The sequence below is a fragment of the Penicillium verrucosum genome (genome assembly GCF_028828655.1).
Source record: "Penicillium verrucosum strain IBT 35672 chromosome Unknown utg000001l_segment0_segment0, whole genome shotgun sequence".
Taxonomy (NCBI): Eukaryota; Fungi; Ascomycota; class Eurotiomycetes; order Eurotiales; family Aspergillaceae; genus Penicillium; species Penicillium verrucosum.
Window position 1 is genome coordinate 12,378,265 of NW_026643210.1, and position 23,795 is coordinate 12,402,059.

The 23,795-nt window shown below is 49.5% G+C and overlaps 10 protein-coding genes across 10 annotated transcripts; 4 read left to right on the top strand and 6 right to left on the bottom strand.

Moving 5' to 3' along the window:
- Positions 1-924: 924 nt before the first annotated feature.
- Positions 925-1,182, bottom strand: N7516_004550 (uncharacterized protein; the record flags this gene model as incomplete). Its single annotated transcript, XM_057217270.1, has 2 exons — positions 925-982; positions 1,046-1,182. 2 exons carry the CDS (start codon positions 1,180-1,182, stop codon positions 925-927), a joined length of 195 nt encoding a protein of 64 aa, XP_057079153.1.
- A 1,208-nt stretch (positions 1,183-2,390) lies between these two features.
- On the bottom strand, positions 2,391-3,624 carry N7516_004551 (thioredoxin-like protein 1; the record flags this gene model as incomplete). The annotated part of the gene is made up of 3 exons (XM_057217271.1): positions 3,513-3,624; positions 3,268-3,415; positions 2,391-3,165 (listed from the first exon to the last, which is right to left on the bottom strand). The coding sequence occupies exons 1-3, from the start codon at positions 3,586-3,588 to the stop codon at positions 2,391-2,393; spliced, it is 999 nt and encodes a 332-aa protein (XP_057079154.1). The 5' UTR covers positions 3,589-3,624.
- An 843-nt stretch (positions 3,625-4,467) lies between these two features.
- On the bottom strand, positions 4,468-5,073 carry N7516_004552 (uncharacterized protein; the record flags this gene model as incomplete). Its single annotated transcript, XM_057217272.1, has 1 exon — positions 4,468-5,073. The coding sequence occupies one exon, from the start codon at positions 5,071-5,073 to the stop codon at positions 4,468-4,470; it is 606 nt and encodes a 201-aa protein (XP_057079155.1).
- A 634-nt stretch (positions 5,074-5,707) lies between these two features.
- On the bottom strand, positions 5,708-7,000 carry N7516_004553 (peroxidase). The gene is made up of 2 exons (XM_057217273.1): positions 6,563-7,000; positions 5,708-6,484 (listed from the first exon to the last, which is right to left on the bottom strand). The coding sequence occupies exons 1-2, from the start codon at positions 6,920-6,922 to the stop codon at positions 5,747-5,749; spliced, it is 1,098 nt and encodes a 365-aa protein (XP_057079156.1). The 5' UTR covers positions 6,923-7,000; the 3' UTR covers positions 5,708-5,746.
- A 2,349-nt stretch (positions 7,001-9,349) lies between these two features.
- N7516_004554 (uncharacterized protein) lies at positions 9,350-11,911 on the top strand (the record flags this gene model as incomplete). Its single annotated transcript, XM_057217274.1, has 4 exons — positions 9,350-9,464; positions 9,521-9,537; positions 9,599-9,709; positions 9,773-11,911. The coding sequence occupies 4 exons, from the start codon at positions 9,350-9,352 to the stop codon at positions 11,909-11,911; spliced, it is 2,382 nt and encodes a 793-aa protein (XP_057079157.1).
- A 531-nt stretch (positions 11,912-12,442) lies between these two features.
- gpi10 (putative glycosylphosphatidylinositol-alpha 1,2 mannosyltransferase) lies at positions 12,443-15,135 on the bottom strand (the record flags this gene model as incomplete). Its single annotated transcript, XM_057217275.1, has 5 exons — positions 12,443-14,096; positions 14,149-14,295; positions 14,358-14,551; positions 14,623-14,853; positions 14,920-15,135. 5 exons carry the CDS (start codon positions 15,133-15,135, stop codon positions 12,443-12,445), a joined length of 2,442 nt encoding a protein of 813 aa, XP_057079158.1.
- Positions 15,136-15,851: 716 nt separating this feature from the next.
- car2 (ornithine-oxo-acid transaminase) lies at positions 15,852-17,345 on the top strand (the record flags this gene model as incomplete). Its single annotated transcript, XM_057217276.1, has 3 exons — positions 15,852-16,331; positions 16,394-17,095; positions 17,160-17,345. 3 exons carry the CDS (start codon positions 15,852-15,854, stop codon positions 17,343-17,345), a joined length of 1,368 nt encoding a protein of 455 aa, XP_057079159.1.
- A 960-nt stretch (positions 17,346-18,305) lies between these two features.
- Positions 18,306-19,979, top strand: N7516_004557 (uncharacterized protein; the record flags this gene model as incomplete). The annotated part of the gene is made up of 1 exon (XM_057217277.1): positions 18,306-19,979. One exon carries the CDS (start codon positions 18,306-18,308, stop codon positions 19,977-19,979), a length of 1,674 nt encoding a protein of 557 aa, XP_057079160.1.
- A 20-nt stretch (positions 19,980-19,999) lies between these two features.
- N7516_004558 (uncharacterized protein) lies at positions 20,000-22,658 on the top strand (the record flags this gene model as incomplete). The annotated part of the gene is made up of 2 exons (XM_057217278.1): positions 20,000-21,229; positions 21,297-22,658. The coding sequence occupies 2 exons, from the start codon at positions 20,000-20,002 to the stop codon at positions 22,656-22,658; spliced, it is 2,592 nt and encodes an 863-aa protein (XP_057079161.1).
- A 166-nt stretch (positions 22,659-22,824) lies between these two features.
- N7516_004559 (flavin-dependent quinone reductase) lies at positions 22,825-23,484 on the bottom strand (the record flags this gene model as incomplete). The annotated part of the gene is made up of 1 exon (XM_057217279.1): positions 22,825-23,484. The coding sequence occupies one exon, from the start codon at positions 23,482-23,484 to the stop codon at positions 22,825-22,827; it is 660 nt and encodes a 219-aa protein (XP_057079162.1).
- Between the last annotated feature and the right edge of the window lie 311 nt (positions 23,485-23,795).

Genomic DNA, 23,795 nt, shown 5'->3' on the forward strand with positions numbered 1-23,795 from the left:
AACGTTTAACCCAGCCCCCCGCCAACACGAGCAGATCACCTTCCCGCGCAGTATCTTGTACGTAACGGATTCACGTTTTTCTTCGGTCAAGCTCATGGCATGACTCGATACGGAGTACTGAGAGACTAGTCCACTGTTATCCGCACGCGCTGACTGTCTCATACGGTCCGGTGTGTGTGTTGTGAACAGTCCAACACAGGTCTTATCAATGGCTTTGGAGCTGGTTCTGGATCTACGGGCTGAAACCACAGTCTGAGCTGAGATGAAACTTGACGCAGCAAACCCTCCCGTGGCGGACCTGCCTGGCGAGACCATTCGAGATGAGAACCTCCTTTTCGTGAGAAACTATTCAGCGACAAGCCTATGTCTTTCTTGTCTTGTCTGCTGTCCAGCGCCTGATCAACACGAGTCTGTCCAGTCCTAATCACAGCTGAAGACACGCCATTGGCAGTGGATACACAGTCTCAATCGCGTGCGCTGTTAGCAGAAAAGCACTGGACGGTGTGCTCGCCGATGGGCGGGCTAGAGCGGGTCTTAACCCATTTCTAAAAAAGTTTGATCCCAGATGTGGTAGTTGCTGCGTCTTGTCGGTTATACAACATATACTTCCAAGAAAACTTACAAGAACACACGACATAACTTACTCAGGTCCTCAATATAGTTAGCATAAACCGCATCATGCCAGGTCCACACACGTGCCACCATAATGTACCCATCTTCTACCCACACGCAACAAGAGAACCCGCCAGCAATCCTTGGTTGAGGAAATCACCGTGGAGTCCGCCAAACCCGAAACTTCGATCGCGATCAGGCAATGTGGAAGGCATCGTACAATGTCCGCAACCAAGCACCACATTTGATATTAATTCATGAAACAACTACGGAGTACTAAAACCTCCACACCAAGTCGCGGCTTCGTATACCTCAGCCAGCCAGCTGGCCAACTGGCCCATGGTTCTGAACAAGCCATTCTCCGCCAAACCTACAGTGGAGATGGGAATGGAGTCATGAAAACAAAAAAAAAGAGAGGCACGATCTTGCCCACGTGCCTGTGAACTCCTGCGTCAAAATGGCCAATAGGACGATGCGGTTTACATCGCGTAAATCGAGTGCCGAGGACTCAAACTCCATCTGCGACACGCGAATGGAATCACCCATGTCCATACAGCTGTTTGCTACCATTCTTATTGGTACTCGGCTACTTTGTAGCTATGGCATGTACCTTGTGAGAAAGTGAGGGTGCCGGACGCATCCGGTCGCCGGCCGACGTGATTATCGGGCCGAACTTGATATAGCGGCGAACCACATAGTACCAGCAGTGTTTAGTCCTAATACGGGGGCTCCGTGGTGGGTTGAAGTTTGCGTCACAGTGTCTGAGTTCTTCTCTCGAGTGGAGGTTGTTTTTATATTAACAGTGGGCTTCGGCTAACATGGTTGTCCCGAGAGTCCTTGAATATCTGCTGAGATGTTTCGCATGTGAATTTGGAATGAATGTGCTCTTGAATGCGTTGTTAACTCTAACTGCAAGGTTGCTAGACCAAAACATAATCCCAATTGCAAGGTTGGAAAGTAACTATTGCGTGTTGATATTAAAGCTCGCCCTGGTTGCAGGTCAAGCTCCCCCAACGACGCCAGAAATAAACAACAAAGGGCCTCAGAAATAGTAAATTTGAGATCACGCTCCCATAGGGAGTCAGTCTCTTCCTATCATAGAATTTATAATATTTCTCATCATCGACCATGTTTAATGGAAGAAAGAGAAAGAGAAAGAAAAAAAAAAAAGCATCGAATGAAAAAAAATCGGCTCCTCGCATATGGCTTACATAATCAAGGGTTTATGTGTGCGCCGAAATCCTTGGAACCTTCCGTTAAGGGAAACCGGAAAAACCAAACCTCCGGGACTCGGCATAAAAGGAAATCTCAACCAGCGCCTTTCCTCTTCTTTTCTTTTCTTCTTCGTGCGGCGGCGCAACTCGATAACCCGTGTTGCCTGGACATCTACGGCCATTAGTCTGGCTTTCAGTGATGTACTCAGGTGTCAGTTGCGCCACAGACGAAGGGAATTGCACATTGATTCTTACCTTTATGGGTCTTTCTGATATCTCAAGGATGAGACCTTCTGGTGGGAGTCAAACATACTTTTTTATATATACTTTTGGGTATTTTTATAGCATTAGAGAATGGAATCAAGTCATAAACTTCTTGCACAATTTTTTACAGCCATATGGCTCTTCATTAGGCATAGTTGAACTGTACTCTAACTGGCATAAAGTTGACACGCAATGTTGATCTGTCCGAACTCTCTCCGTCTTTGAAAAATCAATCGCACAAGACAGCTCACAGTTCTGACCTCAATAGCGTACGCTTGTTTTCTCCAGAGTCTATGTTGTTTACTCGCCAGGCTCGTCACCAATCTTCTCCAGCTTACCCATAGATCGGTTTGCACCCGCCTCGCCAATAATGCGAATGCGGTCAACGCGCAGCTTCTCGCTGTCCCCATCTCCATCAACGAAGAACACAACCAGCGACGTCACATTCTGGAAATTAACAAACCGCAGGTTGGCCGTCGCAGTCCCAGTCTTCGCATCCCAATCACCAGACTGGATCTCCACCTTCTGCGCAGGGGGAATACCATCCGCCTCGTCGAATCCAAGCACGTGGGAAGTATTCTTGTAAATGTGCAGGTTCCTAGGCCGCATGGGTGTCTCGTCGTCGTCGGCATCCGCGTCCGCAGGAGGGAGGGAGGTAATCTGAAGCGAGTGGACCTTCAGTGTCGAGTTGAATGGGATGTACAGCATCAGCTGCTCATCGGTGTCACTCTCGGTCCAATCCGCCTGGCCAGCAGCCTTGCCCTTGCCCTTTCCGGCTAGTGCGGAAGGCTTCGAGGTGTTGAACAGAGCGCGCGGCTCTGCTGTATCCGTGTCCCTGTTCAACAGCTCCAATCCCTTCAAATCAACCTGATCTGTGATGTCGCTGTAGCCCTTGGCCACTGCGCCGCCGAGCCAGAGCTCGCCGGAACTGCTTCCTTCGCCAGTTCCTGCTGCGTCGTCGGATTGGCTTGCCTCGGATGCGAGCTTCTGGACAATCTGGTTCAGCTGTGCGGGGTTGGCGCCCTTAACTGTTTGGTTCACGCGGCCGTTCTTGAAGACGATGAAGGTCGGCATTCTAAGTTATCGTTTGTCAGTACTCAAGGCAAATATTGTAGGATTGGACGTGTCCATCGGGCTAGATGCTAGATTCTAGATGCTTTGGATGAAATGCACATACGCTGTAACACCGTAGGCCTGGGCGAGCTCTTGTTGGTGGTCGACATTGATCTTGGTGAATGTGATGTGATTCGGGCGGGAGAGCTGAGTCGCCAGCGAGTTATACGCAGGCGCAATAGCTTTGCATGGTCCGCACCAATCAGCGTGGACTATTAAGTATCAGGCCAAGGTTAGCGATAGCTCTGGTCGTTCGGAAGGGAAGACAGGGTCTCGGCGGGGCAGGATCGAGCTGCAACAAATACTTACAGTCGGCGACGACAAGACGGGACGAGGTGAGGAGCGATGTGAATTGCTCCTTCGATGAGATCTCAATGACAGACATGGTGAAGTTGGGAGGGGAATGAGTGTGGAATGGAGGGTGGAAGAGGATGGAAAGATGTGAGGTTGTGTTTTGCTGCCTCCGCATATGTCATCAGCCCCTCTACACAACCAACATTCTCATATAAACCACAACAGGGCATGTTTACCGCCTAATTATTATTTTATTTGAACTGGCAACTATTGGATCCTCTTTTGAAATGCAGGATTATTCCAAATTTGACTTAAATTCCGAGTTATCAAGTGTAGTTGTTTTGGATGTTTTGCATACAACATAGTTATATATTGCTGGCCACAATGAGATTGTTGATTGTAGAATTTGTTCCTTTAACACTATTTTTTTCGACAAGGCAATATAAATGCAAACATATATACAAGAAGTATATCTACATCTAGATGTAGAACAAAATGGTGACAAGTAGCTCTATGGTACAGCATTCAGTCTCAACGTTGGATTTTGAGCCAGGCTCAGCCGAACGTGAGAGAGCTGGGCTTTAGCAAGGGTGCTTGGGTTGGATCCATCAAAGCGATATGAGTCCGAAAACGAGTATACCACTTGGTATGGGCCGTTGGTTTACACAAGACCAACGAGGACTGCGCGCAGAAACCAGAAGAGACTGGCGGCCAGCCAAGTCCAGAAGGCAATCGAGCCCGGGAAAGACAAGGCCCACAACAGATTGATAATGAACACCTGAACCTTTCTCCTGCTTGAACCAACCAGCCTAGTCCCCGAACGGGATATAGACCAACGTAGACATGGGACCACGGGATGCCATCTATCACACAGCGACGACGCATGAGCCACATAGTGGGACACGAATTCCGACCGTATGATAGAGCAGAGACGATTACCAGGAAAACGGCCATCTGACAATCCATCTCTTCATCCTTCATCGGCCTCAACGGCAAACAGAATCTTCAACCAGAGACTGCACCCGCGACACCCGATAATGATCTCGCCATGCTCAGCCTCCCTCTCCAAATCCTCATCGTTGACCAGAAACCCGCGTTCATCACCGCACCGACATCCGCGGTACCAGCAGTCGCCGTCGCCGCCTTCCGCCTCTTCGCAGGCAAGATCCTCCAAGTCCACAATCTCCAAGCCGGTATGGAAAACATCGCCGGTCTTCTCCCGCTCCGCGACCTTCACCCTATCCAGACGTAGAGAGCGATTATATTCGGCGCGAAGGGCGGGGTCCGATAGGGTCTTGTAGGCGGTGGTGATCTGGTCGATGGTGTACAGTTGTTGCGACGAGTTGCCATCGGATTTGGCAAAGAGAGGGCTCGGAGTAGATGTGGAGGTAGAGTTAGTCGAGCCGCCTAGCCCAGTCTCCCTTGCGACTGCACCCGCCTTGTCAGGGTGGTGTTTCAGCAGCGCTTTATGGTATGCGATCTTAATCTGCTGCTTGGAGAGGACTGTCGAGGAAGACCCCGTGAAGGGAAGGGACAGGATCTCATAGAGATCCACGGCGTACGTCGTCCTTGTCATGTCGAAAGAATTGTATTCCGCTTTCTGTTCAGGGTCTGTTCGTGGTATCTGGCTGGTTGCGCTGTGTCTGTGTCCCGCACTGAATCCTCAAGCGACTGGGGGTACGCGCCCGGCTGTTACAGTGATACCTCGGAGTCTAGCGGAAATGTCCAATCGCCTGCATTCCAGGGAATAATTGTGATAATCTGGGGTAGCAGGGGTGCTACAAAGCGGGGTTGGTGAGCTTTGTGAGAGGTTTCCTTGAGGTTTGAAATTGGCGGGTCGCACGCCACTTTGGGAGAAAGCCTTCCGGACCCATACCAGTTGATGTTAAGTGTTGACTAAATCCTCTCTTGTCTTTCTTTTATTTTCTCAGTGCCTGGTCCTGAACGTGTATATATTATGCACACATTTTTTACGATATTTTCATGATCTGTATGGGTATTCTCTGGAGCTATGCGATCTAGCTCTGCCAAACCTCGCCCAATCGCTCTATGTGAACCACAACATCCCACCCAAACGAAACTCACATGCTGTGGACACAGCTTAGACTACTGGTATATGAAAACATGGAAGAAATCTGAAGTTCCATTGGCAAGAAGAAAAAGAATCTTAGTGAGTAATGACTCGGATATCAAGACAGGTATAACTATTAAAGGAGACGGGAACATTAGGCAATTTTTGAGCAATCCCCTTACTCAGAAGTCTTGAAGACGAAGCGGTCCTCAGTCTTGAAGGGCACACCGAGCTCAAGGAGCTTGACAAAGACATCAGAGAATTCCTTGAAGAAGGCATCGTTGTCCTTGGCATAGCGCTCGACATGCTTCTTGAAGCCCTTATCCTTGACAAGAGCCATATCAGTGGGCAACATCATGAGAGTGCCAGTGGTCTTGTCAGTGAACTGAATCGGGCCGTTCCACTTCTTCTGGGTCCACTTCTCTTCAACAAGGAGGCGGAAGAACTCGTTGGTGAAAAGGGTAGGGCTGAAGTTCCAGGGCCCGTCAAAGCCGGAACGATCGGTGTGGCATCGGCCCAGGGCATGGGCGCCGATAAGTGCAACCATCTCGCGGTCATCAAAGCCCATGCGGGAGAAGATGTCGCGGACGTGACGTTGGTCCTTGGCGGCATCAGGAAGGCGGCCGTCGGGAGTGCAGGCGGCGACATCCCTGTCCTCACGGCCGGGTCTCCAGGGGATTGTGGGGCCACTCGCCTCCTGGATGGCGCAGGCACCACCAAGAGTCCACAGATCGGAGTAAGTGATCCAGGGGAATTGAGCCTTGATGGGCTCGAGGAAGTCGCGGGCAGTCTTGAGACCGGCGTTGGCGCCGTGATCAGACTCCGGGGCGAATCTCATCGTGGCGCCGTTGCTGCCTCCAGTGCCGGTCTCCTTATCATAAGTACCACTTGCGTGCCATGCGAGACGAACCAGGACCTATTGAGAGCAACGAAAACGTCTAGATTAGCTCTTTGATCTTTGATTCCAACGTTGAGCGATCGTGACTGTACTTACGGGTCCATAGCTGCCATCATCATAGTCGGTCTCGTCTGCCAGACGGGAAGCGATAGCGTCGTATACCTTCTGGTAGTCGGCCTGGGTGGGGACGAAGGGCCCCTTAGGGGAGGAGTCGTCGCTCAGGTAGAGATACGCTCCACCTGCGGCACCAAGGGCACCGATACCAAGGGCCCAGATGCCAAAGGATGAGCTAGGCTTCTCAGAGCCAGCTTCTGAGGAATATCCACGACGGGCAGAGGTGCGGAGACCATTGGTGGGGATGGCGAAACGGGTGCTGCGTGCAGCAGGACGGAATGAGGAAGTCACCGGGGTTGGGCGCAGGAAGGCCCGGGAAACAGTTCTGGCAGCCGAAGCCATTGTGATAAGACAGAGAGTGTGTGTGAGATAAGGAGTCTAATGGGTTTCACTCAGGGAAAAGGAAAGTAAAGGTGGAAGTACAAGTACAGATGAAGAGAGAAGGGAAGAACCGGGGCATTTGTACTCCTCCTGTGCCATTTCCCAATGCCACTCCAACCCTGAGCCAATATTTCGGTACATCTTACAGAAGCTGATGGAATCACAGCCAATCAAAGCGGCCACATATGCTATTGCCTCGGCGTTTCGCCTCGTCTCCGCATTCCGGTACATCACCGTACATCATCCCCAGACTTTCACGAGTTTCACTTTCATCAAATATTGTCTTTTTCTCTGTTTCCAAGTACAATCTTGGGAAAGTGCACCTATTGAATTGGCAGTATACAACATAGACTAACACCTAGGTACTTCGTAGGTAACTATGTTGTAGGTATCGTGGAATGGTATTATTAACAGCCAAGCGCTGTTTGGTCAGTTCCGACCCACTCTCCCGTTTTCGACTTGCTTACATGATCGTAGGTGGCTTTGCTCGGTAATAATCCAGGTCTAGATACTACACATATATATTTACCTAGGTATTAGACAAGATGCTAAATAAGCTATTCAAGATGCTAAATAAGCTATTTATTAATCTTTGAGTTCGAGATCCCTTGGAAAAATTGTCTGTTTTCAATGGTCTCGATCTTATTACCCATGGTTCTAGCCATCTGATTACTGACTATGTTCATGGATGAGTACGTCGCTATGACAGTGTTTCTGCTGTCAAGAAATACCTATATCAATGACTGATAGCATTGCGGAGGAAAGAAGCATACATACATATGTATTGTTATATGTGCGACTAAATAGGCCTTATTCTCTTCTCTAATCCTGCAATGAACTATCTAAAAGCTTGTACCATTTCTTTCTGGAACTTCTAGGGCTTTAGCTTCCATTTTAATTCTATTCCGCATCTTCCCTCTTTTGCAAGCGTATCACATAATCATATGTTTATAGCAACTAACTACCTAGGTAGTTCGTCAATGCGGTAATGAGAATATTGCCCTCGTTTGCATCTTGCATTTTAGTCTCAACCATGACGTTAATTTCCGCTCTTCTGTACCGAGCAGACCAGAGTCGATCTGACTGCTGTATCGCAAGGTTGTCCAAATTCATCCATGGATTTTGCATGTGCTTAGAGAAGCATGTACGAAAACAAGAGTTACAGGGAGAGTAAGTGCTTAGCTTTGGAAAGAGCTCATTTGAACCGGATGGTCATGTGACACCTAAGCAGAAGATCTTGTAAAATGGTACGGTGCTGAGGTCCATAATTGTGGAAATAAGTACGATGATTATTGATTTAGGAATATAGTAAAGTTGAAGATAGATTTTGATTATTGGTTGGGGATGTCCGTCGTAAAAAGTCCTGCTGTTCAATAGATATGAACACCAGGGTGGAGTAGACGCAGCTCTGCTAAAAACTGTTTGGTTTTGATATTCCACGAACGATTAAAAAATCACCCAAGAGACGGCAGTGCCACAGGTAGGCACCACGCGGGTTATGTGGTTTGAAGTTTATATATATCTAAATGTTGGAGCCAAGTCCTCAACAATCCCCGACATTAAAGGATTGGATTCTCAAGTCTCCAACACACGAATGATGGTTGAAGAAGAAGATAAAGTGTGAAGTGAAAAGTTTTTATCTTAATCTTTGTGACACGTGATTGAACTAGTGCAGTCACATGACCACTCCCTTTTGTATCGAAAATTTCCGCGCAAATTGAAACTTTTTCTTCTTTACACTTTTCCGAACGCATAATCAACCGCCAATTCCTCTATCATAGGATGGTTGGTCATATTGGCGTACTAGAAGATATTCCTGGGTAACATTACGACTTCTCGACGGCTCCGAAAAGGCTTCGGCCTTTAGGCGCATTGGTAGATGCGAGTCATTGCTGTCCGGACATGCCAATTATATATATATATATATTTCTAGTACAACATATTAATATACATAGATAATCTGTGTCTGTCCATCTAAAACCGTACGAGCCTAGACTCCAGTCTATAAATATCTAAGACTTCTTAACTTGTTCTAGAAGATGCTTATAGAGAAAGCTATGCCGAGAAAAAAATAAAATAAGGATATAGCAGAATTATATTGCCAACTGAATTTAACTTAGACCAACTCAACCTTGGAACAATTAAGCTAAAATCTTTAAATCCTGACTCTCCTTGACTCGATTCTTCTTTTATCTGTACTCCATAGTTATAACTACTTGGTGTACGGAGTACATGTCTGTCTCATTTGGAATGATCTGCCCCTCGGACGTCAATTGAACCCTTCTCCGCCCTGGGAACCAGAATTCTTCCCCTATTCCACTTTGTATAACTGCCACTTCTTCTATTTGTTTATTTTATTCTTGTAATTTTTTTTTTTTTTTTTGCATCATGGCTCCCGGCCCCAGCAAGCGCGAGCAGGCGCGGAATGAAAAGACCTTGACGGAGCTGATCCGGACCGTTCCTGGCAATGACCGATGTGCCGATTGCGATGCCTTAACCCCAGGTTCGTCCCTAGAGACCCTTATTGTTTGTTGGTCTGACTAATTCTTATTTGAATAGGATGGGCAAGCTGGAATGTATGTCGCCGCTTCTTTAACCTCCCTGCGAATCCACAAACTGACTGTTCATCTCCGACAGATGGGCATCTTCCTTTGCATGCGTTGCGCCGCATTGCACCGAAAGCTGGGCACACATATTTCCAAGATCAAATCTTTAAGCATGGACACATGGACAGCAGAGCAAGTTGATGTGAGCGCAATCAGGCACCTTGCAATAGCAAAGGGCAGGAGCTGACAAAGTGGACTTCACCAGAACATGAAATCGCACGGCAACATCCTTATGAACAAGATGAACAACCCGCGGGGTATCAAACCGCCAATTCCCACCGATATTGACGAGGCTGATGCATGCATGGAACGGTTTATTCGGCAGAAATATCAACACCGCTCATTGGAAAACGGGAAGCCAAAGCCCCCGAGTAGGGAGGATTCGAGTTACTCCAACCCTAGGGCTATGTCCCCCGTGGAATCAAGGAAGAATAACTACGACATATCCCCCGAGGGTTCTCCCCCGCCGCTTCCTCCAAAGTCTGGGAGGTTTTTCAAGTTTGGTCTACGTTCGTCGTCCTCTACATCGAACCTCCGCCGATTTGGTGGCAAGCCCAAGGTGTCCTCGCCAACCTCGGATAATGGAGCCTGGTCACCACCACCATTGCAATCCAGGAGGACGACCGGGCTTGGTGCGCCTGTCGCCGATGTGACAACCGCATCTTTCGAGGCCAAAATGGCGGCATTGCGGCAGATGGGATTCACCGATGACCGACGAAACGAGATGGTTCTCAAGGGACTCCACGAGGATCTGGATCGAGCAGTCGAAACACTGGTCAGGTTGGGTGAGGGGGGCAACCCCGCATCAAGATCCAGAACCCCGGCCGGGACAAGCACTGGTGCATCTGCACGTATAGTAATCTCGAAGCCTGAGACGTCCAAAAACCCATTCCCCGTCAAAACCGACAACACATTTCCCGAGGTTTCCAACAACCCATTTGACCGGGCAGTCTCAAATCCCGTGACCCAGTCGCAAACACAGCAACCACAGACCGCTCCATACAACCCATTCGATCAGCTAAACTCGAAGCCGGCACCTACACAACCTTTAGAATCATCTTTCCAGGGCCTTCAGGTTTCTCAGCCCCTGTTCCCCCACTCTACCGGTGGATACCCGAACCAGACAAGTTCCATGCAGCAATCTGTATATCAACAGCCATATACGCCTCCGGCCACATCGACATTCTCGCAATCTCCCTATGTTACATCGCCTCAGCCAATGAACAACAGCTACAATCCATTCGACCAGCCACCGCCGCAGCCGCAGCCGCAGGGTGGCTTGGGCAGCCAAACATATCCCAACCCCAATGCGCCGCAAACGAACCCTTTCTTCAACAATGCGCCGCAAAATCAACCCATGCAGCCACAACAGCAGCAAATGACGCCGCTCGCAACCCAATCAGGGGGCTTTGAACCCCCTCGCCATGCAAATACCATGCCAGTTATGTCTTCCGCCTCGCCATTTGGACTAAATGCTCCTTTCCAAGGACAACAGCAACAGCAACAGCAACAGCAACAGCCATCAAATGGACTGGGAGCTTACAATCCGTTCCAGCAAGGGTCGGCGCCTAACACAGCACAGAGCGCAGGCGGTTATCCCAGCCAAGTCCAGACCCACCTGCAGCCCCAGCAGCCGCAGCAACTCATGCCTCAACCCACTGGAATGGACAAAAACAGCATTCTTTCATTGTATAATATGGGTCCTGCGCAGTCTACTATGACACCTATCTCCGAGCAACCCCAGCAACCCCAGCAGCCCCAGCAGCCTCAGCAGTTCCAGGGTCAACCCCCCACCATGAACCCCTACTCTCAACCATCAAACCCATACACCTCCATTCCTCAGGCCCAGCAAGCCACAAACTTCCAGCATCAGCCCCAGAGCCAACCCCAGAGCCAACCCCAACCCCAGCAAAACTTCCAGCCCCAGCAACCTACCGCCAACACCCAGCCCGCCACATCCAACAACCCATTCTTCAGCACCGCGCCCACGGGCAGCGGATCCGGCCTTGCCGCACAAGCAGGCATCAACCCATACCAGCAGCAATCCTCAGGGCTAGGAATTGGCGGCATGAACAGCCAGCCCGGGACCGGAACTGCCCCCGCCACTACTCCGGCCATGGGAACGAACAACTCCCCATTTTCGGGAATGAGCAGTCCCCCCTTTGCAGGAGCGAACAGTTCTCCATTTGCTGGAGGCCAGTCCCCCTTTTCAGGCCCGCCACCCACCACTAACTCGGCGTTCCCACGGACACACATGAGCCAGCCGAGCGTTGATGTCAGCGGCCTGCAGAATGGTCGCCATAGCCCTGATGCCTTTGCTAGTTTGAGTGCTCGCTATGGCTGAGTTTTAGATAACTTCGGCTTTGGATCGTACATAGATAGATGGCCGCGCAATGTGAATATGGATATTGACTTGGGCATTGATTTTCCTTCTCATTTCCAAAATGGATGCAGAAGATTGACGAGACGTGTTATGGTTGTGCATGTCTGGCGCATTTTCATTATCTTTTTACCACCCATTAGATTTTTCATTCTTTTCATTCTTTTCTTTACATCTCATTCCCTGCTGTCGATGTTTCTTTTTTGTTCATTAAAACAGTCCTTTGATTTCCGGTTAGCGAGTCAAAATAGTACATAAATGTTGTTTCTTGTTACATATGAGTTTTGAACTAATATATTACAGAATCAAGATAGATTATTGTACTATAGGTCTAGGGCTATATGTTCAAAGAGAAGTGAAGACACAAGAAGGAAATAGTAAGGGAAGATGGAAGGCAGAAGCTGAAGGGAAGAAGAAGAATCCTTGCAGCAGCACATATACAATAGCTGGAGGCCAAAAAAGCCAGACAAATACATAGCCAGGAATCGGTGATTCTCAAGACCACAACTCTGCTTCCGTAGGTTTCTCTTTAGCTCCGCCCAACCAAGACGGCAACTTAGGAAGTCGATCTGACGCCCAAGAAGGAAGCCGATCTGACACCCAAGAAGGAAGCCGACCTGACACCCAAGAAGGAAGCCGACCTGACGCCCAAGAAGGAAGCCGATCTGACACCCAAGAAGGAAGCCGATCTGACACCCAAGGAGGAAGACCTGACGCCCAAGAAGGAAGCCAATCTGGCTTCTGCTTCGAGAATGAGAACCTCGCTACAAAGCTCTCCCATCGAGTGGGGGGACGCCAAGGCCAATATATCGATTCCTTTGCAGGTGACGAGAAGAGAGACGCCGCTGAACGTTGCCAAGGCCAAGAAAGCGGTACCTTTGGAGATAACGAGAAAAGAGACCCTGCTGCACGTCGCCATGATGCAAACAATGAAGGAGGCGATACGGACCAAGGCGTCGAAGACGCGTGGAAGCCCATCCATGACTGCTGTTTCTGCTTGCGTCCCTCTTGCTTGAAGGATTCTACGATACGATCGAATTGCTCATCTCGGCTTTGCTGCACTTGGTGTTGGGCACTGGAGCGCCAGGCGCCCTGCTCTACCGTGTCCAGGCACCAGACTACGATGTCGCCGCGACGACGTCGGTCGTCGTGCCAGTGGGAGTTGAAGGTGCGCCAGCACTCGTCATAATGGGAGCTGCGTAGCAGGGGGTGGAGGGTTGGCTCGAGCTGGGCGAAGAAGATGAGGTAGTCGGGCCAATCATGGTGTGGGGCCTCATCGGGGGCATTTCCTGATACAGAATGGTGTGCGGGAGAGATGTAGCTGGGTCGTCGAGGGAAGTGGCGGAGACCACCAGCCATGTTATGGTGTAGGAATTGACCAGGGTCGTCGTAGAATTGGTCTGCTTCGTCTCGGTAAACGGCTTTCTGGGTTGCATTGAGATCGATCGGTGGCTCGCAGGAAAGGGCCCAGGCGTTAATTGTCGGGTAGACTAGATGAGAGCGCCAGGGTGTGCTGTGGCAGGGCATTAAAAAGCCAACAGAAATTCCTGTTTCAGAGGTGGAGTTTGTTCCTCTTTTTGTTATTGATGCTGAGTGTGCTTGGTGCTGCTGACGGAGATAGGAGAGAACATTAATTGCTCCCGATGCGTGATAGAGAGTTGTGTACATCGCAATGACCACGTTGACAAGCACAAGAAAAATGAGAATCAACATGCGGGGAGAATAACGCGCGTATGCCGGCGAGTGGACGGCTGGGTAAAAGAACTGCACCAAAGGTGGCGCGGCTAAGATGTGCAGGCATGGTAGCAATGGGTAGATGAAGCGCACTTCCTTATGAGAAATCAAAGAGAGGGCAAATGGCATCACAATGCAGACTGTCGCCAATTGTACTCGGATCGTTGTCTGTAAACTGTCTCCCAGTGTAGATTTCCGAGCCGTCAAGGTTGTGTATAAACCAATAAGCGCAGCAGGCAACAGAGTGGTGAGTAGAAGGGGATAACCCTGTGAGATATAGTAATGCCAGTCATTACTGCCGTAGAAGACAGCCAGTGACTGCGCGATGTTGAAGTATAGGAATCTGAGCGGTGGGAAGGTCCAAATTCCATAGAAGTGATGGTCTGCAACCGTAGACACCGCGAGAATTGCCGATCTGTCAGATCAAAAGGTCAGCTGGTTCCTTACCAGGAGGTCAGACTACTTACCCGCAAAGTATAACTTCAAAAATGAGGATTTTTTGCTGGGCCCAAGACGTCCGAAGCCAAGCGAGGCCGGCTAGGGTTGCCCAAACGAGAAGGTTGGTCGGCCGCAGTATACATGCGAGCGCCGCCAGAGGCAGGCATTTGAGGAAGCTGCAAGCAGCGTCAGTGGATGTTGTTATAAACTCGGAGGTCTAGTCATACCCAATAATCACACTTCGATTCCGGTCCGTACCCCCCTCATTTGATTGCCAGTCTTTTTGCCGCGGCCATCGCCGGCTGTCGAGCCTACCGACCATTGCCATGGCCATAGTTCCAACGCGACAATGGTGATTGTGGTTTCAAAACAGTTCGACAGGGTCCTAGTTGAGCAGAACCATTGCCAGGGATTTAGGACCGTTGCGACCAGCTGTTGAACAATTAGCATGCGCTTTTTCCTGCGTAGAGAAATTCCGAAGAACGCGACACATAATCACATACCGTTGTCCAGGATCCAGGGGAATCATTTCCGTAGACGCGAACCGCAAGCTTCCACGTGTAGAAATCACCAATTGCCGCCACAACGGCCTGCGCTGTCTTCGGAGCGGCAACCAGGAGCTCTGCGCGCGTGGCGGGAGAGAAGCTGAGGGTAGAGGCGAGGAAATCAGCGGTTTTATAAAGAGCGGCGAAGAAGAAAGGATGTAGTGAGGATCGGAGTTGGTGTCGCCATTCCTAGGAGCGATATTGAGGTTAGCCAAAGTCAGGTACTCAGGTGCTCACGCGATCGCATTCACTCACCCATGTTATCCAGGCCCCTTGGCCTTGACCGAAGACGATCTGCCAGGCTGGTTCGAGTGACTGAAAGTATTCATCTGGTTGAAAAAAGGTCCGAACTGCGAACGCATTGATGAGACGGAAGGCGATGAGGAAGAGGAGTATGTTTTGAGTGGGTGCGGGTGAAGTTCGAGGCGCCGGTGAAGTTCGAGACACGCGTGGAAATTTTGGTGTAGGCATGATCAAGGGTAAGAATATTTGGAAGTACTCGTCCCCTCGTACATTGCGGAGGTTTCAAGAGGTTTCAAGATATCTGACCTGAAGTGCATGAATGAACTTGGACAACAAAGGAGGGCGGAAGAGGGTCTCACTCCGAAACTTGAACTATTCATTGGCTCCTAGACATTTCATCTTTCATCTTTGTCTTTTCTTTCATAATTAATGATAACTAATTGAATCTTTATTTGAAGTTATATTAATCCTTTATTTCTCTATATTTCTATATAGTATTGTTATTTTTTCCTTCAATAACCGAAGTATGACGTGTAGTTCGACCATCTAACATATACAACACTCAGCTTCTCTCCCTTCTGAATTAAATTAGACCAATAGTTACTTAGGTAGAATAGATATATAACCAATGAACGAATCAGAAATGGTGGTTATTAAAGCTAATGGAGCCCGTGTAGGGTAATCCTGCACATAGGGAACAGCATCGGCACGACCTGTACTTAGCGGACATGGGTGCTAACAAGTCTAACACTTAACGGCATAGCGGCTGTAAAAGGGAAAAATTCCCCTTATATATAACTTCTCTTGTCTTCCATATTATTTCTGGGAATTTCTTCAATTTCTTTCTCATCTTCTTTCTTCTCTTCCTTCTTTAACCCCATTGTCGATCCCTCCTCACCTCCAACTTTCCCCCAACTTCTTAGCTCTCTCCCCGCAAATCCACCATGACTACTACTACTACTACCAATGGGCCTTTCTCCCACTATCATGCTGCCTCTTCTGCTGAGGCCATTGAGTCTGAGAAAGTATATGCTGCTCACAACTACCACCCTCTTCCCATTGTCTTTGCCCGGGCTCAGGGTACTTCGGTCTGGGACCCTGAAGGTCGTCACTACCTTGACTTCCTCTCCGCATACTCTGCTGTGAACCAAGGTCACTGCCACCCCAAATTGATTGCTGCACTGGTAGATCAAGCTTCGCGAGTAACCCTGAGCTCCCGTGCTTTCTACAATGACGTCTTCCCCCGCTTTGCCAAGTTTGTTACTGGCTACTTTGGCTTTGACATGGTTATGCCTATGAACACTGGCGCCGAGGCTGTCGAGACAGGTATCAAAATTGCCCGCAAGTGGGGATACAAGGTCAAGGGCATTCCGGAAAATAAAGCCGTCATCTTGAGTGCTGAGAATAACTTCCATGGGCGTACAGTAAGTGAATTGTGACCCCCTCCCTGTTACACCCGTGAAAGTATGCTGACCCCTTGCATTAGTTCGCCGCCATTTCCCTATCCTCCGACCCCGAGTCTCGTGAGAACTACGGTCCTTATCTTCCCGGTATCGGATGCACGGTCCCAGGAACTGAGAAGCCCATCGCCTACAATGACAAGGCAGCTCTACGTGAGGCCTTCGAGGCGGCTGGCCCCAATCTCGCTGCTTTCCTCGTCGAGCCAATCCAGGGTGAGGCAGGCATCGTTGTCCCCGACCCAGACTACCTGCAGGAGGCCCGCGCACTCTGCGACAAGCACAATGTGCTGCTGATCTGTGACGAGATCCAAACTGGTATCGCGCGCACGGGTAAGCTGCTGTGCCACGAGTGGAGCGGAATCAAGCCCGACCTGGTCTTGCTCGGCAAGGCCATCTCGGGTGGTATGTACCCGGTTTCTTGCGTGCTGGGTAGCAAGGACGTCATGCTTACAATCGAGGCCGGTACCCATGGTTCAACCTACGGTGGAAACCCACTGGGCTGTGCCGTTGCTATTCGCGCGCTTGAAGTCGTGCGCGAGGAGAACATGGTGGAGCGTGCGGAGCAGCTCGGCCACTTGTTCCGGGATGGGCTGGTGGCTATCAAGAGCCCGATCATCGAGACAGTGCGTGGAAAGGGCCTGCTCAATGCCATCGTCATTGACGAGTCGAAGACGAATGGACATACCGCTTGGGATCTGTGCATGTTGATGAAGGAGAAAGGTTTGTTGGTATGTATCCGAGTCCCTATTCATTAAGTTTGATCCGGGGATCGCTGACTCTTATATTCTCCAGGCCAAACCTACCCACCAGAACATCATTCGGCTTGCACCTCCACTGGTCATCACGGAGGAGGAGATCCAAAAGGCCCTCGACATCATCAAGGAGGCCGTGACAGACCTCCCCAACCTCAAGGGCGCATCTGAGGACCAGATTATCCCTCCCGCGGAGAAGAAGGTCAAGATTGACCTTGAAAACTAGATGCAGCTATAAAGAACGGGACCCCTGCAGGTACCACATATCACAGCCGCAACCCTGTAAGCCATGCATATCATATTCTCTAGACTAGGGCTGGCTACTTGAGATTCCCATTGGACACAAGCTTGAGATGACGGAAATGTCCCTGCACATTTACTGTCTTGGATCTGCTTGTTATCCCACGACGTGATGATGATGGAATGGATTTCCTTTTCCTTTTCCTTTTCCTTTTCTTTTTTTTTTTCTTCTTTTTCTTTCGGGGTCCAAACTTGTATGTCATAGCAAAGAATAGCTCATATCAATTCGGATTTCGAACACAGTCTGCTAGTGAAGTAGAATCAATACAATATAATGATAAATCAACCCTCACGGGCTCACCCGAGGTCCACTGAGGGGCCATACATTAGTAATCCAAATATCGGCAAACGGAATGATAAAGTCCCCGATCCCGACTGCCGAGAGACTACACACTAACAAGACACCGTCCATTAGTCCAGTCCATTAGTCCACCAGTCCATGGTTGATAGTGAAGTTCTAAGCGAATACCTTTATCATGACAGGCCCAACAAGCCCGATATTGGGAAGCTTAGCCCTATCAGGTGGACTATTATATATAGGATCGGACTTCCGTCTGACTTTTCATAATACCCCGTTCTCGTAGTCGTATCTATAGCCATTTAAATCCCCCTCCAATATTCAAATATCTATCCCCTCGATTCTTCCTAATTTCCTAATTTCCTAATTTCCTAATTTCCTAATTTCCTAATTCCCTAATTCCCTGATTCCTTATTTCCTTATTTCCTTTAATTCCTAATCCCCGACATTATCTCCGCCTTCCGCATTCAGCATCTCGTGGCTGTCCCCACATCTGCTATTATTCCACTTTTTCCCATTGCAATTCGATTTTGAATTTCTAGAAAACTGCCCAGGTGATTTGGATTCGATAGCAGATTACAGTCCAGCATGTCTGCGCCTGAACCGCTACGTGAAGTAGTGGTGGCGGATGACAAGCTCCGGGCCAATACCTCGAGATCGGCATCTGAGGAAGCCAAGGCCTCCGATCTGGATGTGCAGCCTGCACAAAAGAAAAATTGGTATCGCAGACTGAATCCGCTGCGAATGCAAAAGATCCCCTCCGTCCCAACGGAGCGATCTGTATCGCATGAACATGGCGCTTCTTTTTTTAGTGTTCTTTCCTTTCAATGGATGTCCCCGTTGATGAAAGTGGGTTATCTACGTCCACTCGAATTGCAGGATATCTGGACTGTCAATCCCGATCGGGCCGTTGATGTATTGTCCGGCCGATTAGACGCTGCATTGGAAAAGCGCATGGAGAGTGGTATTAACCGCCCGCTTCTCTGGGCGTTGTATGACACGTTCAGGTTTGAATTTCTGCTCGGCGGTATCTGTCAGTTTTTCAGTTCGCTGTTGCTGGTCTTTGCGCCATATTTGACGCGGTACCTGATTGCTTTTGCGACGGAGGCTTATGTCGCAGAAAAGACCGGTCAGCCGGCGCCTCACATTGGCAAGGGTATGGGGTTCGTCGTTGGTATCACCTGTATGCAGGCACTGCAGAGCTTATGCACAAATCAGTTCCTGTATCGGGGTCAAGTCGTTGGTGGGCAGATTCGCGCGGTGCTTATTTCTCACATCTTCAACAAGGCTATGAAATTATCTGGTCGGGCCAAGGCAGGAGGACAAGCTACCCCAGAAGAAGTCAAAGCCTTGGAGACAACCAAGGATGCTCTCTTAAAGCCCGAAGAAAAAGGGAAGAAACAGAAGCCTGATATTGCACTGCCTGCACCCGGTGGCGTTGCAGGTGATGGCCGCGGATGGAACAATGGTCGTATCACGGCTCTCATGAGTATTGATGTGGACCGAATTAACCTGGCTTGTGGCATGTTCCATATGATCTGGACAGCACCCATCTCCATTATAGTGACACTCGTTCTTCTATTGGTCAACATTGGCTACAGTTGTTTGTCCGGGTACGCACTGCTCATAATCGGAATGCCATTTTTGACTTTCGCTGTGCGATCTTTGATCACTCGACGACGGAGTATCAACAAGATTACAGACCAACGTGTGTCTCTCACGCAGGAAATCCTACAAGCTGTGCGCTTCGTGAAATACTTCGGTTGGGAAAGCAGTTTCCTCGGCCGTCTGAAAGAGATCCGTGGACGAGAAATCCGATCCATCCAGACACTGCTTGCAATCCGAAATGCCATTCTTTGTGTGGCGATGTCTATTCCTGTTTTCGCCTCGATGTTGGCTTTCGTTACCTATGCGCTTTCAAATCATGACTTGGACCCTGCACCGATTTTCTCTTCGTTGGCGCTATTCAATTCACTGCGGATGCCGTTGAACATGCTGCCAATGGTTATCGGTCAGGTGACCGATGCTTCGACTGCTTTTAATAGAATCCAGGAGTTCTTGCTTGCCGAAGAACAAACAGAAGATATCGAGCGGGATCAGAACATGGAGAATGCAATCGAGATGGAACATGCTTCATTTACCTGGGAGCGCCTTCCGACAGATGAAAAGGATGCAGACAAAGCCGAGAAGAAGGCAGCTGCACCCCCGAACGAACAGAAAAGGCAACACAAAAACAGGATAACGCGGATGAAACCCCTATAGAGCCGTTCAAACTCAACGATATGACCTTTGAAGTTGGCCGAAATGAACTGTTGGCCGTAATTGGAACAGTCGGCTGTGGCAAGAGTTCCTTGCTCTCGGCTCTGGCAGGCGATATGCGTTTGACCGATGGTACTATACGTCTGAGCACCACACGTGCATTCTGTCCCCAGTACGCCTGGATCCAAAACACCACCGTGCGCAACAACATTCTATTTGGGAAGGAATATGATGAGGCTTGGTATGAGCAAGTTATCGATGCATGCGCTCTGACCCCAGATCTCGAGATCCTACCGAATGGAGACCAGACCGAAATTGGAGAACGAGGTATCACTGTCTCTGGCGGACAGAAACAGCGTTTGAACATCGCCCGAGCCATATATTTCAATGCGGAAATGGTGCTCATGGATGATCCTTTGTCAGCTGTCGATGCACATGTTGGTCGTCATATCATGGACAAGGCCATCTGTGGTTTGCTCAAAGATCGCTGCCGAATCCTGGCGACGCATCAACTCCATGTGCTCAGCCGATGTGATCGAATTATTGTTATGGACGCGGGTCAGATCAATGCGGTTGATACATTCGACAATCTGATGCGCGACAACGAGGTCTTTAAGCGGTTGATGTCTAGTTCGCGACAGGAGGATATGCAAGAGGAAGAGGAAGAGGAAGAAGTGGTCGACGAAGTCGTGGATGAAATAAACGAAAATGAGCCAAGCCCCAAGAAGGCCGTCCCAGCAAAACCCGCCGCAGGCCTGATGCAGCAAGAAGAAAAGGCCACCGAATCCGTTGGCTGGAGTGTCTGGAAGGCGTATATCCGAGCCTCTGGAAGTTATTTCAATGCTGTCATGGTATTCATCTTGCTCGGCCTTACGAATGTTGCCAACGTCTGGACTAGTCTGTGGTTGTCCTACTGGACTTCTGACAAGTACCCGGGGCTGTCGACCGGCCAGTATATTGGAATTTACGCTGGACTGGGTGTCAGTGTTGTTCTCTTGATGTTCTCTTTCTCGACTTACATGACTACGTGCGGTACGAATGCTAGCAAGACTATGCTTCAGCGTGCGATGTCTCGTGTGCTCCGCGCGCCTATGAGTTTCTTCGATACCACGCCGCTTGGACGAATCACCAACCGCTTTTCAAGGGATATCCAGGTGATGGACAATGAACTTTCCGACGCGATGCGTATCTATGCCTTGACGATGACTATGATTATCTCTATAATGGTCTTAGTCATCGTGTTCTTCTACTATGTGAGTACTCTTTCCCTTGAAATGTCTTGGGGGTATTTGTGATGCAAGATTTGCTAATTCCATTTAGTTCGTCATCGCACTGGTTCCTATGATTATACTGTTCCTTGTAGCTTCGAACTATTACAGAGCATCCGCCCGTGAGATGAAGCGCCACGAGAGCATCTTGCGCTCAATGGTCTATGCCAGATTCGGCGAGGCTATCACGGGAATCGCGTGCATTCGCGCATATGGCGTAGAGAACCAATTCCGCCGCACCATTCGAGACTCGATCGATGTGATGAACGGGGCTTACTTCCTCACTTTCTCCAATCAACGTTGGCTTAGTGTCCGACTCGATGCCGTGGCGACCTTATTAGTCTTCGTGGTCGGTGTTCTGGTCGTCACTTCTCGGTTCAATGTCTCGCCCAGTATTTCTGGGTTAGTGCTGTCTTACATCTTGGCTATCGCACAGATGCTCCAGTTCACGGTTCGTCAGCTGGCCGAGGTTGAGAACAACATGAACGCGACAGAACGTGTTCACCACTATGGTACTGAGTTGGAAGAGGAGGCGCCTTTGCACCAGGTCGAGGTGCCAGCTAGTTGGCCCGAGAAGGGCCACATTGAGTTCAGCAACGTGGAGATGCGCTACCGGGCTGGCCTTCCACTCGTCTTACAGGGCCTCACCATGGACGTGCGAGGAGGCGAGCGCATTGGTATTGTCGGTCGCACTGGTGCCGGAAAATCGAGTATCATGTCGGCACTCTTCCGTTTAACTGAACTATCAGGGGGTAGCATCAAAATTGATGACCTCGATATTTCCACTGTCGGCCTCCACGACCTTCGATCCCGCCTTGCCATCATCCCCCAAGATCCCGCTTTATTCAAGGGCACGATCCGCTCGAATCTTGATCCATTCAATGAGCACAATGACCTCGAACTATGGTCTGCCTTGCGCAAGGCGTACCTCATCGACCAAGAGCAAGCACTCGAAGGTGAGGAACTGCCAAGCAAGCCAGCCAGCGGAGCCACAACCCCAGTCACAGGCAGTGACATGAAAGCGCGCCCGACAAAAACACTTACCCTCGAATCGCCTGTCGACGACGAAGGTCTGAACTTTTCTCTAGGCCAGCGGCAACTGATGGCCCTCGCCCGGGCGCTGGTCCGCGACGCACGTATTATCGTTTGCGACGAAGCTACCTCTTCCGTTGATTTCGAGACCGATCAAAAGATCCAGCACACCATGGCCCAGGGCTTTGATGGAAAGACTTTGCTGTGTATTGCGCATCGCTTGCGCACTATCATCCACTACGATCGCATCTGTGTTATGGATAAGGGTCGGATTGCTGAGATGGATGCACCAGCTGTGCTGTGGGATAAGACAGATGGCATTTTCCGTGCCATGTGTGAGCGTAGTGGGATCACACGCGAGGACATTCTCAGCACTGACTGAGATGATTGATGTTTTGGACATCAGTACATAATCTTCACGAATCATGCATATAAAAAGTGACTATTAATTAATACAAAACACATACATATCATCTTTCAACTCTCCATCTTTGCATTATTCTCTATAGAACATTTGAATATTTGAACATTTGAACATAAAGAACTAATCACTCCTTATCCAATTCACATACCAATTCCATTCCCAAATTCTGCATCATCCCTTCAACCCCAGCCTCCCTCCACCCAGCAAGATCCCTCTCATCCAACCGCACTTTCTCATCCTTCGACAACATCCCAACAGGCAACCCAGTAAACTTAACCGGCAATCCAGGCGCAGTTCCAACAACCCTCATACGCAATCCCGTCAAAATCCCACGCAGATGATCCGCCGCTTTCCCACCACCCCGCCCACCATACGAAACAATCCCCGCCGGCTTCCCCTTCCACTCGAAGTAGAGATAATCAAGCGCATTCTTCAGACTCGCCGGGATACTCCAGTTATACTGCGGTGTAACGAAGATGAACGCATCGTACTGTCGCACTACGGCGGACCACGCCCGCGTGTGCGCTTTGCTGTAGTGCGGCGTAGGGTCTGCGGCTGGTAGGCTGGCGGGGATGATGGATTCGTCGTAGAGGGGTAGGGATTGTCTTGCTAGATCGAGGATTTCGAAAGTTATGTGGCGCGGGTCTGTGTCGGTTGTTCTATTGTGGTTTGTTGGGATCGTCGGGTCGGAGGTGAGGACGTCATAGACGTACTCCGTTATCGTGGGGTTGAGGCGTGGGCTGCGCGTGCTGCTGGTGACTATCGCAACACGTTTCGGGGGCATTTTGAGTATGTTCTAAGTGATTCCTGGGAGATGTGTATGAGTTGGAGAATCTCTTTATAATTTTAAGAGGTTTCGTGGGAGCCTATGTTTTCGGGGTTGCGGACATACTAGTAGCTCGGGAAGTCGGAGTTCGGAAACTCCCATTTTTGACAAAAGATACAGCCTAGGCAGTACATGTTAAATTAAGATAGTATACCAAAATAGTAGGAAACACCGAAAAACCACTATCATTCTGGACTTTGAATAAAACAACCCAAGGAAGATTGAACAGAATCCGTCAAAGGTACAGAGTTGCCGGCTCCTATATCCCT